Below are 14,715 nucleotides of genomic sequence, written 5' to 3' on the forward strand. Positions count from 1 at the left end.
TAAATTATACTTTAAGGCAACCGCACTTGGAATACTGTGTGCAGTTCTGGTCGCCGCAATAGAAAAGGGAGATTGAGAGGATACAGAGGAGGGAAACCAAAATGATTGAGGAGATGGAGGGAATGGACTATGAGGAGTGATTAGATAAACTGGGCATGTTCACACTGGAGAAGAGAAGGCTGAGTGGTGATATGATTACGGTCTTTAAAATTCTGAAGAGACTCGATATTGTAGACCATGTTTTATCTTGTACGGAACAGTAGAACCAGAGGACACGGCCTGCCATTGAAGGGGGTAAATTCAGAACAAACCTAGGGAAACGCTACTTCAGTGAGCGAGTGGTAAACTTAAGGAACCGGCTCCCTAGGGAGACAGACGGTGGAAGCAGAAAATGTCATTTGCTTCAAGAACAAATTAGATAGATTTCTGCTAGAAAATAATACCTGGGGGGGTGGGGGGGATACAGTATATAGTTTGGGACACGACATGTCAGCGACTGCCAGAACGGTGGAAGGCGAACTAGATGGATCTTGGTCTTCTTTCAAGTTGGGAAAAAAATGGCATCTTGCAAAGTGAAAGATGAAAGCGATGAGAATTACGCTCCCAACAATACAATACAAAATTTGCTGGTGCATGACCTTCCCACTGACCATCCAGCAGTGGCCAGTGACAGGAATATCAGGAAACAGCGAGTGGGACACAACCTCCACAGAGAAACTGACACTGCAGGCGGGACTCCATTCCCTTGGATAAAAACAATTCTGCCTCGTCTCTGTGGTGGCGCCAGAGGTGGGGCACCTATCAGCGGTACCGCTTCAAGGCAAACCCAACAGATGACTTCCTCAACTGGTGAATTCGGACACTGTGCAGGAACATGAAATGCAAATCCTCCTGCCATTTCATTATAAAAGTGCCCGAAGCTTCCTTTATCAAATCAGTTACAGAACCGGTCTTCCGTTCCACAGAGATTACCACATTACACCTAGAAACCAGGCACTCAGAATTCTCAAAAGGAAGACAATGTTGAAGACTGATGGTTTTCTGCAATTTTTGATTAGACCCACGTTGGTTATGTTTCACTGTGCTTTTTCTTTTCATGTATATCTCAAAAATACAGGCTATTCAGTCCATCAAATCTTCACTTGTGTTTTTCTCCACACAAGTTATTTGATCTAATCTAAATCTAGCCTCCTGCCCACTACCCATATTCTCGTTGGAATATCTTGTGTTCAAATCCCACGTAAGAATTTGAGCTCAGTCTCGGCTGTAACTCCAGTGAAGCGCTGGGGGAATTATTACATCATTGACCGTACTTTCCTTCAGATGAGATGTTAATCAAGGGCCCTTCTACCTGTTCAGATGAACCCTAAAGATCCCAATGGCATTATTCGAAAAGAGAATTGAGTTTTTCCTTTGACATAGTTCCTAGATAGAATCATCATAGAATTATACCGTGCAGAAGGAGGCCATTCGGCCCATCATGTGCCAGCTCTTTGAAAAGAGCTTCCAAATCAATCCCACTCCCCCACTCTCTCCCCATAGTCCTGCAAACTTGTCCTTCCCAAATAATTATCTACTTCTCTCTCCAGTCTTTCAGGCAATGCATTCCAGATCCCAACAACTCGCTGTGTGAAAAAATTTCTCCTCACCTCCCCTCTATTTCTTTTAACAACTATTTTAAATTGGTGTCTTCAGGTTACCAGTGGGAATAGTTTCCCCTCATAATTTTGAAAACTTGCTATGTCTCCTTTTAACCTTCTCTGCTCCAAGGAGAATAATCCTGGCTTCTCTAGTCTCTCCTGATAACTGAAGTCCCTCATTCCTGGTAATTTGCACCCTCTCCAATGCATTGACATCCTTGTGGTGCCCAGAACATAGTACTCTTAGTTGTGTCATGTCCAACAATCCCTCATGTAAAATTGGTCATTCTCTACATGACTGTGTGTGTGGCATTTCGGTGTGCACAAATTAGCTGCTGTGTTTGCCCACAAATACACATTCACTACACTTTACAGTAAATCCTGTGAAACACTATAAGATGGTTTGATGATGTGATAAGGCGCTGTATCAAATTTAATTTTTGTTAAGCACCTAGCTTGATTTTATACATGCACCCGTATGATTTCAGGTCATTCCAGTACACTAAAGAATCTTAGACACTGTCAATGAAATTATTCTTTAAACTATAAAAGAATAGTTTTATACAGTAATATTTTCACCCACTTTATCAATCAATAACACATTAAAAAGGAGGAAATAAAGGACAGGGATGCGATTCCACAAGAACTTTGACATAGTTCCCTCCTTTACAAAAACACAACTTGCATTTATTTAGCACCCTTCAGGCAGGACAGGGTTTTGGAACACTGCTGCTGGAATAATAACAATAACTATCCTTGTATTTGATATAGCCCCTGATCACGTCTTTAATAATAATAATCCTTGCATTTGATATAGCGCTTTTCACGTCGGGAGGATGTCCCAAAGCGCTTCACAGAACACACTGTAAAGTGAATTGACTGTATATTTGTGGGCGAACGCGGCAGCCAATTGCGCACAGCAATGTCCCACAAACAGTCATATGGATTGAAAATGACCAATTTATTATTGTTTTTGGTTTTAGAGGGATTATTATTAGGTGTGTGGAGTAAGGAAACTTGCCCGAGGTTTCGCCCTCTGCCTGGAATTGAACTCAGGTCTCTCACTTGCAAAGCGAGTGCTCTAACCACTGAGCTACAGGACTCCACAAGTTGTTGTCTTTGAGTTGTCTCAAAACGCTTCACAGAATAACTGTGAAGTGAATTGACTGTATTTTTTAGGCGAAAAATGGGGGTTGGAACCAAGCAAGGGAGAAGGGAAGGGAGAGGTGTGGTCGAAAATGTAGGTCTGAAGGAGAGAGATAAAGCAGATTGAGGGATTGAGATATGGAGTTATACAGGTTAGGGGTGTAGTGGTTGAAAACATGGCCAGAGATAGTTGCGTGGAGAGGGGGTCGTGAAATGTGCAATAGACCTGTGTTAGCTGAGTGAAGGAGATTTTGAGACTATACAGACCATCTCAAATAAAAAGCTAGCCACAGGCAGCTTTGGTTTTCACCCAAGCGATTGGCTAATACTATAATTATGTTACAGATCTAATTACACTTCTGAATACATTTTTTTTAAAAAGCAGCAATTTCAAAGCACTTCAGAAATGCGGATATTAAACCAGTAAGACAACTTTCTTGATCAGCCATTTTGCATTTAATGGAGAGAATCACTCGAAAGGTAGGCAGTCAATCTTCTCCATTCATTACACTCCACATTACAATCTCAACTCAGCACTGCACTAAAGCCTTTCTATACTAACTTTTGCCATAGTATTAAGCTTTGAGATGCTACTCTGCGCGCCGGGGGGGGGGGGGGTGGGGGGGGGAGGGAGGGCACTATATAGGTTGTTGTTGTTGTGTTCAGGATGCCGGGAGAAACTCCCTTCTCCTTTTGAATAGAGCTACAGGATCTTTTAACATCCACCTGAACGGGCAGACAGGACCTCAGTTTAACGTCTCATTTGAAGGACGGCACCTCTGATAGTGCAACACCACTCCCAGCACTGTATTGTAGTGTCAGCTTAGGCTATGAGAGTTCAACTCCCAACATGGGATTTGAACCCGCAACCCAGGAGCAGAGCACAGCAGTGTGAGGAGGGAACTGAGTGAGGTGAAACAGAGTGAGAATTCTGTTAAGGAATTTGGTGAAAGCAGAAATTCTTCAGCAAGAGAGATACTGGAGAGTAAAAGAGAACTCTTTCATTCAGCAGAAGAGTGGGAAATCCATCTTGAAGTTGAGGATCAGGCAAACAAGTTAATTAGTAGTCAATCAAGAGCCAGATGTTGGGGATTAAAAAAATCTGTTGACCAGTCAAAACTGGGTGCTTTTGTTTGAGTCCTATATAAAGGAGAAGACTTGCAAGAGCCTCACTTGAGCAAAGAAGGGAACTGAGTAAGAATTCTGTTAAGGAGTTTGATGCAGAGGGAGAAAGCGGTGCATAATTATAAAATATACAATATTTATGTTAAAACAATATAAAACATGTCTTGGGACTATGGCAGGGCAGCTGAAACTGGTTGCATTCACAATGTGTGCCATGTGGGAACTCCAGAATGTTTTGCGTGTCCTGGACAAACACGTGTGTAAGAAGTGCCTACGGCTGCTTGAGCTCAGAGTTTCTGAGCTCAAGAAAAGGCTGGTCACACTCATTAAATAGCATATGAGAGGCTGAAGAGTTCATGGATTGAATGTTTCAGGAGATGGTCACCCCACAGCCACTGAGGGTTCAGAAGGCGAGTGAGTGGGTAACCACCTGGCATGGTAGGAAGAGGGGACGGGCAGTGCAGAAATCCCCTGATTGTGTGGCACTCACAAGACCAGTTCTCTGTACTGAATACCAGTGAGGCTGATGACACCTCTGGGGAGGGAAGTCAAAAGCAAATGAATGCATAGGGGTACACAGGGAAGAGTGTCAATGCAATTGTCATTGGGAGCACAATGGTGAAAGGAGTAGACAAATATTTCTGCAACCAAAGACGTGACTCTCACATTGTATATTGCCTCCCTGGTGCCAGGGTTGAAGACAGAACGGGTGCAAAAAGTTCTACTGGGGGAAGGGGAACATCCGAAGTCGTGGTCCATGTTGGGATCCATGATGTAAGGGGGAAAAAAAGGCTGAGATCCTATAGGGAGAGTATCAGAGTATCAGAAGCTAGGGAAAAAGCTAAACAGTAGGACCTCAAAGGTGGTGATCTCTGGATGCCTCGTCCAAGTGAGTATCAAAACAACAGGATCAAACACATGAATGCAGGGCTGGAGAAATGGTGCAGAAAGGAGAATTTCAGATTCTGGATCACTGGGACCAGTTCTGGGGCAGGTAGGACCTGTACAAGGTGGATGGGTTACACCTGAATAGGGCTGGGACCAATGTCCTCGCAGTGAGGTTAACTAGTGCTGTGGGGAAGGGTTTAAACTAATTTCGAGGGGGGAAAGGGAATCAGGATGTAGCATCAGAGAGGACAAACAAATTACATAGAGGGCTAGGAGAGATGAATAGTAATGTAATAAGGAGTAATCCACAAAAAGGGGTTAGATGGGGGAGAAATGCAGAAGACTAAGTCGGTCTTGGATTACATGTGCGTAAATGCACGGAGTGTGACAAATAAGCTCGGTGAGCTGCAGCTCAAGTGGCCACAGGGGGTTATGATGTAGTGGCAACACCGGAGACCTGGCTCAAACAAGGGCAGGAATGGGAGCTGAATATTCCTGGACACAATGTATTCATGAAGGATGGGGAAGGAAAAAAAGGGGGAGGATGGCAATATTGATTAAAGATACGGTTACAGCTCTGAAAAAGGACGATGTGTTAAAGGGTCCAAAAACAGAACTATTTGGTTAGAGTTAAGGAGCAGAAAATGAGCTGTTACTATGTTAGGTGTATGCTATAGACCACTAAATAGTGGGAAGAAGATAGATGAGCAAATCTGCAATCAGATTTCAGAAAGATGCAAAACCAATAAAATAGTGATAATGGGGACTTCAATTATCCTAACATAGACTGGCAAAATAACAGAGTAAAGGGCAAGGAGAGGGAAAGATTTCTGAAACGTGTGCAGGATGTGTGTGGAGTCCTATAGCTCAGTAGTTAAAGCACTCGCCTTGCAAGCGAAACACCTGGGTTCAATTCCAGGCGGGGCGAAACCTTGGGCAAGTTTCCTTACTCCACACGCCTAATAATAATCGCTCCAAAACAATAATTGTTCATTTTTAATCCACGACTGTTTGTGGGACGCTGCTGTGTGCAATTGGCTGCCGCATTTCGCCCACAAATATATACAGTCAATTCACTTTACAGTATATTCTGTGAAGCGCTTTGAGACGTCTAGAAGACGTGAAAAGCGCTGTATTAGATACAAGGATTATCATTATAATAACTTTCTGGATCAGTATGTTTCCAGCCCAAAGGGGAAGGAAGCAGGGCTGGATCTAGTTCTGGGGAATGAAGTGGGGCAAGTGGAGCAGGTTTCAGTAGGGGAGCATCTGGACAACAGTGATCATTAGGTTTAGAGTACTTATGGAAAGGGCAAAGGAGCAATCAAAGGTGGAAGATATTCAACTGGAAGAGGCTAATTTCAATGAGTTTAAAAAGGTACCTAGCCAAGGTGGACTGGCAAGAAAGACTGGCAGGTAAAACAGCTAATGAGCAATGGAAAGCCTTCAAGCAGGATATGGGTTTCTTTCATTACATTTCATGAAGTTCTTTTCATTACACGCTTTCATTACATCGAAGCTTGATTATGCAAACTCACTGCTTGTCGACCTCCCCAACTCCTACCCTCACAGGCTGCAGATTATCCAGAACTCTGCAGATCATGTCCTCTCCTGCACCAGACTCCATGACCCTATCACCCCCCAACCTCACCCGAAACCACTGGCTTCCCATCATACAGAGGATACAGTTCAAGAACCTGGTCCTCACCTTCAAAGCTCTCCATGGTCTTGCTCCCCCTACCTTCGCGACCTCCTAACCTCGTCCCATCTTGCTTGCTTCCTCCTCTCAGTGGGCTCCGGTCTGCTTCATGTTCCTCGCCTGGCTCGCCCCACTATTGTCGATCATTCTGCTCCCACCCTCTGGAATTCCATCCCACAGTCCCTCTCCCTCACCCCCTCCCTTGCTTCCTTCAAGACCCATCTCAAGACCCTCCTCTTTGACCGTGCTTTGATCTCCCTGCTTCCCCCTTGCCCTCCACCCTCCCCGACCCTGACCCCCAGCTCGGGTCCGAAACTCCGTCTGTCCAGCGTCTTGGAACATCCTCCCAACAATGAAAGGTGCCATACAAATGGAATTTTGTTGTTGTTGTAGTTCGGGGACAGAACAAATACATTCCATAAAGGGGAAAGGTAGGGCATCCCAAACTCCCTGGATGAATAAGGAAATCAGGATTAAAATAAAACAGAAAAAGGAGGCTCATGATAAATGTCAGATCCAAAATACAGAAGATAATCAAATAGAATATAGAAAGTACAAAGAAGAACTGAAAAAGGAAATAAGAGGGCGAAGATATTGTATGAGAAAAGATTAGCGGGTAACATAAAAGGGAACCCTAAGGTATTTTATAAGCAAATAAAGAATAAAAGGTTAGTCAAAGGTTAGGGTGACTCCAATTAGGGATCAAAGAGGAAATCTTCTTGTGGAAGCAGAGGGCATGGCTGTCTGAAAGAGTACTTTGCATCTGTCTTCACAAAAGAAGAGGATGCAGCCAATGCCACAGTATCGGAGGAGAGTGTAGAGTAATTGGATAAGATAAAAATAAACCGAGAGGAGGTACTAAAAAGGTTGTTGGTGCTCAAGGTAGATAGATAAGTCACCCAGTCCGGACAAGATGCATGCTAGGTTAGTGAGGGAAGTAAGGGTGGGAATAATGGAGGTTTTGGCCACAATCTTTCAATCCTCCTTGGACACCGGGGTTGGTGCCAAAGGACTGGAAGGTTACAAACATTACTCCCCTGTACAAAAAGAGGTAGAAGGATAAACCCGGGAGCTACAGGCCAGTCAGCCTTACGTCAGTAGTCGGGAAACTTCTAGAGACTATAATCCGGGACAAAATAAATTTTCACTTAGAAAAATATGGGTTCATAAAGGACAGACAACATGGATTTGTTAAAGGTAAATCATGTCTAACAAACCTGATAAGGAACAAAAAACAAAACAATAATGAATTAGTCATTTTCAATTTACGACTGTTTGTGGGACATTGCTGTGCGCAATTGGCTGCCGCGTTCGCCCACAAATATACAGTCAATTCACTTTACAGTGCGTTCTGTGAAGCGCTTTGGGACGTCCTCCCAACGTGAAAAGCGCAATATCAAATGTAAGAATTATCTTTTATTATTAAGTAACGGAGAGGGTGGATGAAGGTAAGCAGTTGATGTAGTTTATATGGATTTTTAAAAGGTGTTTGATAAAGTGCCATAAGAGACTTGTAAGCAAAATAAAAGCCCACTGTATTAAAGGGACAGTAGCAGCGGTTACAGAACTGTCTGAGAGACAGAAAGCAGAGAGTGGTGGTGAACGGTTGTTTTTCTGACTGGAGGGAAGTGCAGTGGTGTCCCCCAGAGGTCAGTATTGGGACCACTGCTGTTTGTGATCTATATAAATGACCTGGACTTGGGTATAGGGAGTAAAATTTCCAAGTTTGCAGATGATACTAAGCTATGAAAAGTAGTAAACAGTGTGGAGGACAGTAACAGACTGTAAGAGGACACAGACAGACTGGTAACGTGGGCCGACACGCGGCAGATGAAGTTTAATGTGGGGAAATGCAAAGTGATGCATTTTGAGAGGAAGAATGAGGAGAGGCAATATACGCTGATGGGACAATCTTACGGGGGGGAAGGGACAGAGAGACCTGGGGGTCATATAAGTAAATCTCTGAAGCTGATAGGACAGGCAGATAAACTGTTAAAAAAGCTAACGGGATACTGGGCTTTATAAATAGGGCCATAGAATACAAAAGTCAGGAAGTTATGATGAACCCTTATATAAAACACTGGTTAGGCCTCAGCGAGAGACTGTGTTCAGTTCTGGGCCCCACACTTTAGGAAGGATGTCAAGGCATTGGAGAGGGCACAAAGGAGATTTACCAGAATGGTACCAGGAATGAGGTACTTCAGTTATCAGGAGAGGCAGAGAAGCGAGGGTTATTCTCCTTGGAGCAGAGAAGGTTAAGAGGAGACTTAATAAATTTTTCAAAATGATGAGGGGATTCGATCTGGTGAACAAGGAGAAATTATTTCCACTGGCGGGTGGGTCATTAACCAGAAGACACCAATTTAACATAGATGTTAAAAGAAACAGAGGGTAAGTGAGGAGAAATTTTTTCACACAGCGAGTTGTTCGGATCTGGAATGCATTGCCTGAAAGGCTGGTGGATGCCGATTCGATAATAACTTTTATTAGGGAGGAGAAGTTTGCAGGGCTATGGGGAGAGAGCGGGGGAGCAGGATTGAATTGGAGTAGCTCTTTTCAAAGAGCTTTTTACAGAAACGATGAGCCGAATGGCCTCATTCTGCGCTGTATGATTCTACAGGGATCAGCTTGATTCAATTGGTAGCAGTCTCGCCTCTGAGTCGGAATGTTGAATGTATGGAACTCACTACCCCAAAGGGCTGTTGACGCTCAGTCCTTGAACATATTCAAGACTGAGATAGATTTCTTATTGCAAGAGGGATTAAGAGATATGGGGATAAGGCAGGGTCAGGGTATTAGCTGGAGTTAGCTTAGAAGATCAGCCATGATTGAATGGCGGGGAGGAATCGAAGGGCCGAATGGCCTACTCCTGCTCCTACATGTTATGTTGTAGGTTCAAGCCCCACATCAGGACTTAGATCTCAGCATTCAGGCTGACACTCCAGTGCAATGCATTGTCAGAGGTGGCGTCCTTCAGTTGGGACATTAAACTGAGGTCCAGTCTGCTTCTCAGGTCAGCATTAAAGATCCTATTCGATAGAGAGAAGAGGGCTCCTCGCAGTTTGCTGGCCTCCAGATCAAATTGTCCTGTCACTCCTTGGCTCACATGGGAACAAGCAAATTGGCTACTGCGTTTGCCTGTAAATACAAAGCCTCTACAGCAAAATTCTGGGAAGCGCTTTGAGATGTTTTGATGATGGTAAATAAAGATTGTTATGATCAGAGAGAGCTGGGAAAACTCAGCAGGCCAGGCAGCATCTATGGAGAAAGGAAAGTGAGTCAACATTTCAGGTCCACAACCTTTTGTCAGAACTGGGGCATGTTGGCAGAGAGATTTTTAAGGACAAGTTGAGAGGGGGAGACAGGACAAAGAAGCCAAAAAAGACAAAGAATTTGTTAGTTGATGGGTTAAAGAGGTGATAGTGGCGTAAAACAAAAGGGGAGGGGGTGGGTTGAAACAAAACTGGGGAGAAGAGGTGTTAAAAGTGCAGAACAGGCAACATACCAGAGAGAGACAAAAAGCTTCTGGGGTGATGATTGTAATGATAACAGAAGATAACTCTTCTGGTAAAAGGGGGAGGGTGGAAGGTGAGCTGTTATTGTCTGAAGAGGCTGAAATCGATATCGAGGCCAGAGGCCTGTGGGGTCCCTAGCAGATAGATAAGATGCTGTTCCTCAAGCTTTCGCTGTGGATCATTGGAACAGCGTAGGAGACCATGGATGGAGAGGTCAGACTATGGGGTGTGAGTTAAAATGGCAGTAGACCAGACGTCTACATACAGAACAGAGGTGTTCTGCAAATTAGTCACCAATCTGCGCTTAAGTCTCCCCAATATAGAGAAGACCACACCGTGAGCAGCAGATAGTAGAAACAGTAGAAAGCTGTAGATATAGTTCACTTCTGTCATTATAGTTCGGAATGTCTGTCAGACATCAAATCCTGGATGAGGGGATAACTTTCTACAGTTGAATGTCAATAAGACCGAGGCTCTCCTGATTGGCTCCCATCAGCGCCGCCACACCTCAGGCATTGACAGCATCACCATCCACGTATGCACACTCCACCTCACCAGTCCGGAAACTTGAAGTCTTGACCCTCAATTGTCTTTTCTACCCCACATCCATGCCATGACCTGCACTGCCTTCCCCCACCTCCGCGCAACATTCCCAGGTTTGCTGTCTACTTGTGTGTATCTAGTTTACAGCCTAAAGCTACTGAAGTCTCTCTCTAGTACAGATCGAGCTTTAAGTTTGCCTGTGAGTTAGAAGTTACACACCAGAGTTGCCTCACCCCTCAGGCCGCCAAAACCCTCATCCACGCATTCATCACATCTAGGCTCGACTACGCCTACTCCCTGCTTGTTGGCCTTCCCAACTCTTCCCTCCACAAGTTGCAGATCATCCAGAACTCTGCAGTTTGTGTCCTCTTGCATAGCAGGCTCTGTGACCCCATCACTCCCACCCTCGCCCGGCTCCACTGGCTCCCCATCCCCCAGAGGATAGAGTTCAAAATCCTCGTCCTCGCCCTCCATTCACTCCTTCCTACCTCTACGACCTGCTGACCCCCTATCAACCTGTCTGCTGTCTCTGCTCAGCAGGTTTCAGCCTGCTCCACGTAGTCCGCTTGGCCCACCCCACCATCGCGGTCGGGCCTTCAACCTTTCTGCCCCCACCCTATGGAACCCCATCCCACATTCCCTTTGCCTCGCTCCTTCAAGGCGCGTGTCAAAACTCTCCTCTTCTACCGAGCCTCTGGCCACATTCCTACCCTCCCTGATCCCAACCCTCGGAGAATTGGGTGATATCCCTGATTGTCCAGTGCCTTGGGACATCCTCCCGACGTGAAGTGTGCTATAAAAATGCAATTTTGTATTGTATTTCACCCACAAAATATACAATCACTTTTCAGTGTATTCTGTGAAGTGCTTTGAGACGTCTCGAAGAGGTGAGAAGGCACTATATATTTTATTATACATCATAGAATTATACAGCACAGAAGGAGGCCACTCTGAGTTTGAAAAGAGCTTCCAAATCAATCTCTCGTCCCATAGCCCTGCAAACTTCTCCCCAAATAATTATCTACTGCTCTCTTAAAAGTTGTTATTGAATCGGCTTCCACCAGCCTTTCAGGCAATGCATTCCAGATCCCAACAACTCGCTGCATGAAAAAATGTCTCCTCCTCATATCTAGACTTTAAAAATGCCTCAACATTGTATCTTCAGATAACAGCAAATTCAGTTCCTGAATCACAACCGGTTTTCCACTTTATTTTCTTAACTATCTTCAGATGATCTTTTTGATATAGGATATTGATATGTGCTGGAGGCCGGGGCAGTGGAACCTGAGGCTGATGGCAGATTTCACGAAGGCACACATTCTGTTCCTGCCAACAATGAATGCACCTGCCTCAAAGCAAGGGCCCTACCTTCCGCTTTAGAGGCTTGATTCACCCTGTTCACTTTCTTTGCTTTTCACTTCTTGTGTTTGATAATGTGTTCATTAAAACTCACTTTCACAGCAACTATCTCAGGCTCCAACTTATTCCATATGGATTGGATTCCAGCTTAAATTCCACCCTTCCTGCTCGGATCCACCCACGATCACAGATACCTCCGTGAAATTCAGTGTCACTCTAACTACTGCTCTCTCTGCCTCATGAGGTCTACCCTCTTCACCATGCAACGGACGACACGTGCATGTTCTCGACCTTTCTCTTCAGCAGCGCCAACTCTATTTCAGAGTGGTCCGAGGCCTCAGTTCCATTTCATCCTTCGCCTCATTCGACACTTTAACAAAAAAATTGTTTTCTTTCTTTTAGATGGCAAGGACCACAAGCTCCTGATCCTTCCACCGCTTCACCTTCTTCTGACCCGCCCTCCCTCCAATCTCACCCCTTGTCATATTTTCGCTATCCCTTCTCATCTTCCTCTCTGATCCTGAACGATCCATCCTCAGCAAAGGGCTCAGCCCCCCCCTCCCACCCCAACCAATGAATTTCGAGCTAGACATAACGCTGAGCTCTTCTTCCGCCTCCTTCGCCTTTTTGCCCAGCAGGTTTCCCCGTTTTCTCCTGTCTTCAGAAGTCCCGTTCCACCTGGACCCCTCCCTCTGACCTCCTTACTCTCCCTTGATCCGTCCATTGAGAACTGCCGGCATGACATTGGCCATGTTGGTTTCTTTTATCTCTTCACTCACTCAAATCTTTCTCTCTCTGAACTTGCTGCATTCCGTTCTCTCAGGTCCAGCCCTGACATTATTGTTAAACCCGCTGACATGGGAGCGACTGTTGTTGTGTGGCAAAATTACCTCTACTTTGCGGAGGCTGAACGCCAACTGTCTGACAACTCCTCCTACCTCCCTCTGAACTATGACGTCACAACTAAACACCAAGCCGTCATCTCCTAGACCGTCACTGATCTCATCTCCTCTGGAGATCTTCCCCCACACACCTCCAATCTCGTAGTCCCCCAATCCTGCACAGACCCCCAAACACCGCAGACCGCCTCTACCTCCTCCACAAACAGGATTGTGTTTCTATGTCGGATCAGGATAGGATCGGGCTCAGCTGTAGTTATATTTGGCCAACATGCACTGTAATGGATCACAATTAAATAATGATTATCTTGGTTGAGGACTTGGATAGTGCCAAGTTGTACTATACCCCAGTAGAAAGAGAAGGAAAACCAGATTGCTTTCAGAAGAATTTTCTGTCGGACAGCCAGAAGTCAAGCACATGTTTAAGAATTTTCAAACCAGTCAGAGTGCCACACACGCATGCCACCTGTGCACGGAAAGTTTTCATTTGTCTGGAACGGAATGCATACTTTCTCCCTGGTGGGCTGGCACCCCGCTAACCTAAATGGGAAAGTATTGCCCGTCTGGTTTATGGAGCAGAATACTGAGACCGCCACAAACGATCGACTCGATTCCAACATTCCATTGCCAGCCACGTCATTCTGGAACAAACTAAGCCCCGTAGTGACCTGATTCCCTCTCTTCCCTCCCACCCCAAGGAGGATACCTTCGGTGAAAAACTTATTTATAATATTAATGCTTGATTTGATATAGCACCTTACCACGTCTTCATGATGTCTCAGACTGTAAAGTGAATTGACTGCATATTTTGCGGGTGCAACAATTATTTAATATTCCTTACATCTGATATAGCGCCTTATCACGTAGGAAGGACGTCTCAAAACACTTCACAGTATTTACTGTGAAATGGAGTGACTGTGTATTTGTAGGCAAACGTGGCAGCACAATTGTACACAGCAATGTCCCCCAAACAGGCATGAAACAAACATTAAGAGTTAAGGCACTACATGGACAGATATCAATAATTTTCCCACATTTTGTACTTACCATGCTCCAACATCTCCTCGGCAGTCTGTAGTATAGTCATTCATGCAGTCTAAGAGGGTGCTGTATATCTGGGAGATATTACTTTGGCAGATGACCCGATCATGTGATCCATTAATCTCCACTCCCACTGTTTTGCAAACTCTGGATTGAAACATTTAGGGGAGAGAATTATCAGAAAATAATCCCTTTTAAATTGCAAGTTCAATTTAACCAGATGCAATTTGCTTGGGCACGAAGCAACACTACTATTGTGGCAGTATATTCTTCCTCCCCCACCCTCTCTTTGTTCTGGGCATTGCACCAAACCGTGATTCCTGATGCTGAAAATAAAGTGAAGGAAATTTTTTTTTTTTTTTTAAATATTTTTAAAGAACTGGCAACTCATTATTAAAATGTTAAAAATAAATTTCTCAGAAAACTTAAGGACTATTTTTGAGCAATTCATTTGCACCCATTCCTGTACGTGAGTTTGACAGTCGAGTTCCCATACGGTTTACTTTCTGATCATGTGGCTGAACCTTATAATAATCCATACATTTGATATAGCGTCTTATCACGTCGTTGAGATGTCTCAAAGCGCTTCACAGGAATATACTGTGTATAATAAACAAAATAATAAAATGAATTGACTGTATATATTGTGGGCAAAACAGTGCAGCCATTTACGCACAGTAGTGTCCCACAAACAGTTGTGGATCGTGACCAAATTATTATTTTCTCTGTCTATCTGTTTGCATTTATTTAGTTATTTATTTTTGAAGAGATTACCACCTGCGGAAAGCAATCTGCCAATCGACTAATAACCGGGTTCCTTCTTACTGCTTGGTAAACAGAGGCATGTGTGTGGAGTAAGA

General features: G+C 44.4%; 1 protein-coding gene across 2 annotated transcripts in view; it reads right to left on the reverse strand.

Moving 5' to 3' along the window:
- tbcd (tubulin folding cofactor D) overlaps positions 1 to 14,715 on the reverse strand; it is a 151,652-nt gene that overhangs the window by 27,246 nt on the left and 109,691 nt on the right. For both annotated transcript variants that reach the window (XM_042342494.1, XM_042342495.1), the window contains exon 29: positions 13,862 to 14,002. In XM_042342494.1, the coding sequence (XP_042198428.1) occupies positions 13,862 to 14,002 (141 nt within the window). The remainder of the gene's footprint in view (positions 1 to 13,861; positions 14,003 to 14,715) is intronic.

This window comes from Callorhinchus milii, unplaced genomic scaffold (genome assembly GCF_018977255.1).
Source record: "Callorhinchus milii isolate IMCB2004 unplaced genomic scaffold, IMCB_Cmil_1.0 Scaffold20, whole genome shotgun sequence".
Classification (NCBI taxonomy): domain Eukaryota; kingdom Metazoa; phylum Chordata; class Chondrichthyes; order Chimaeriformes; family Callorhinchidae; genus Callorhinchus; species Callorhinchus milii.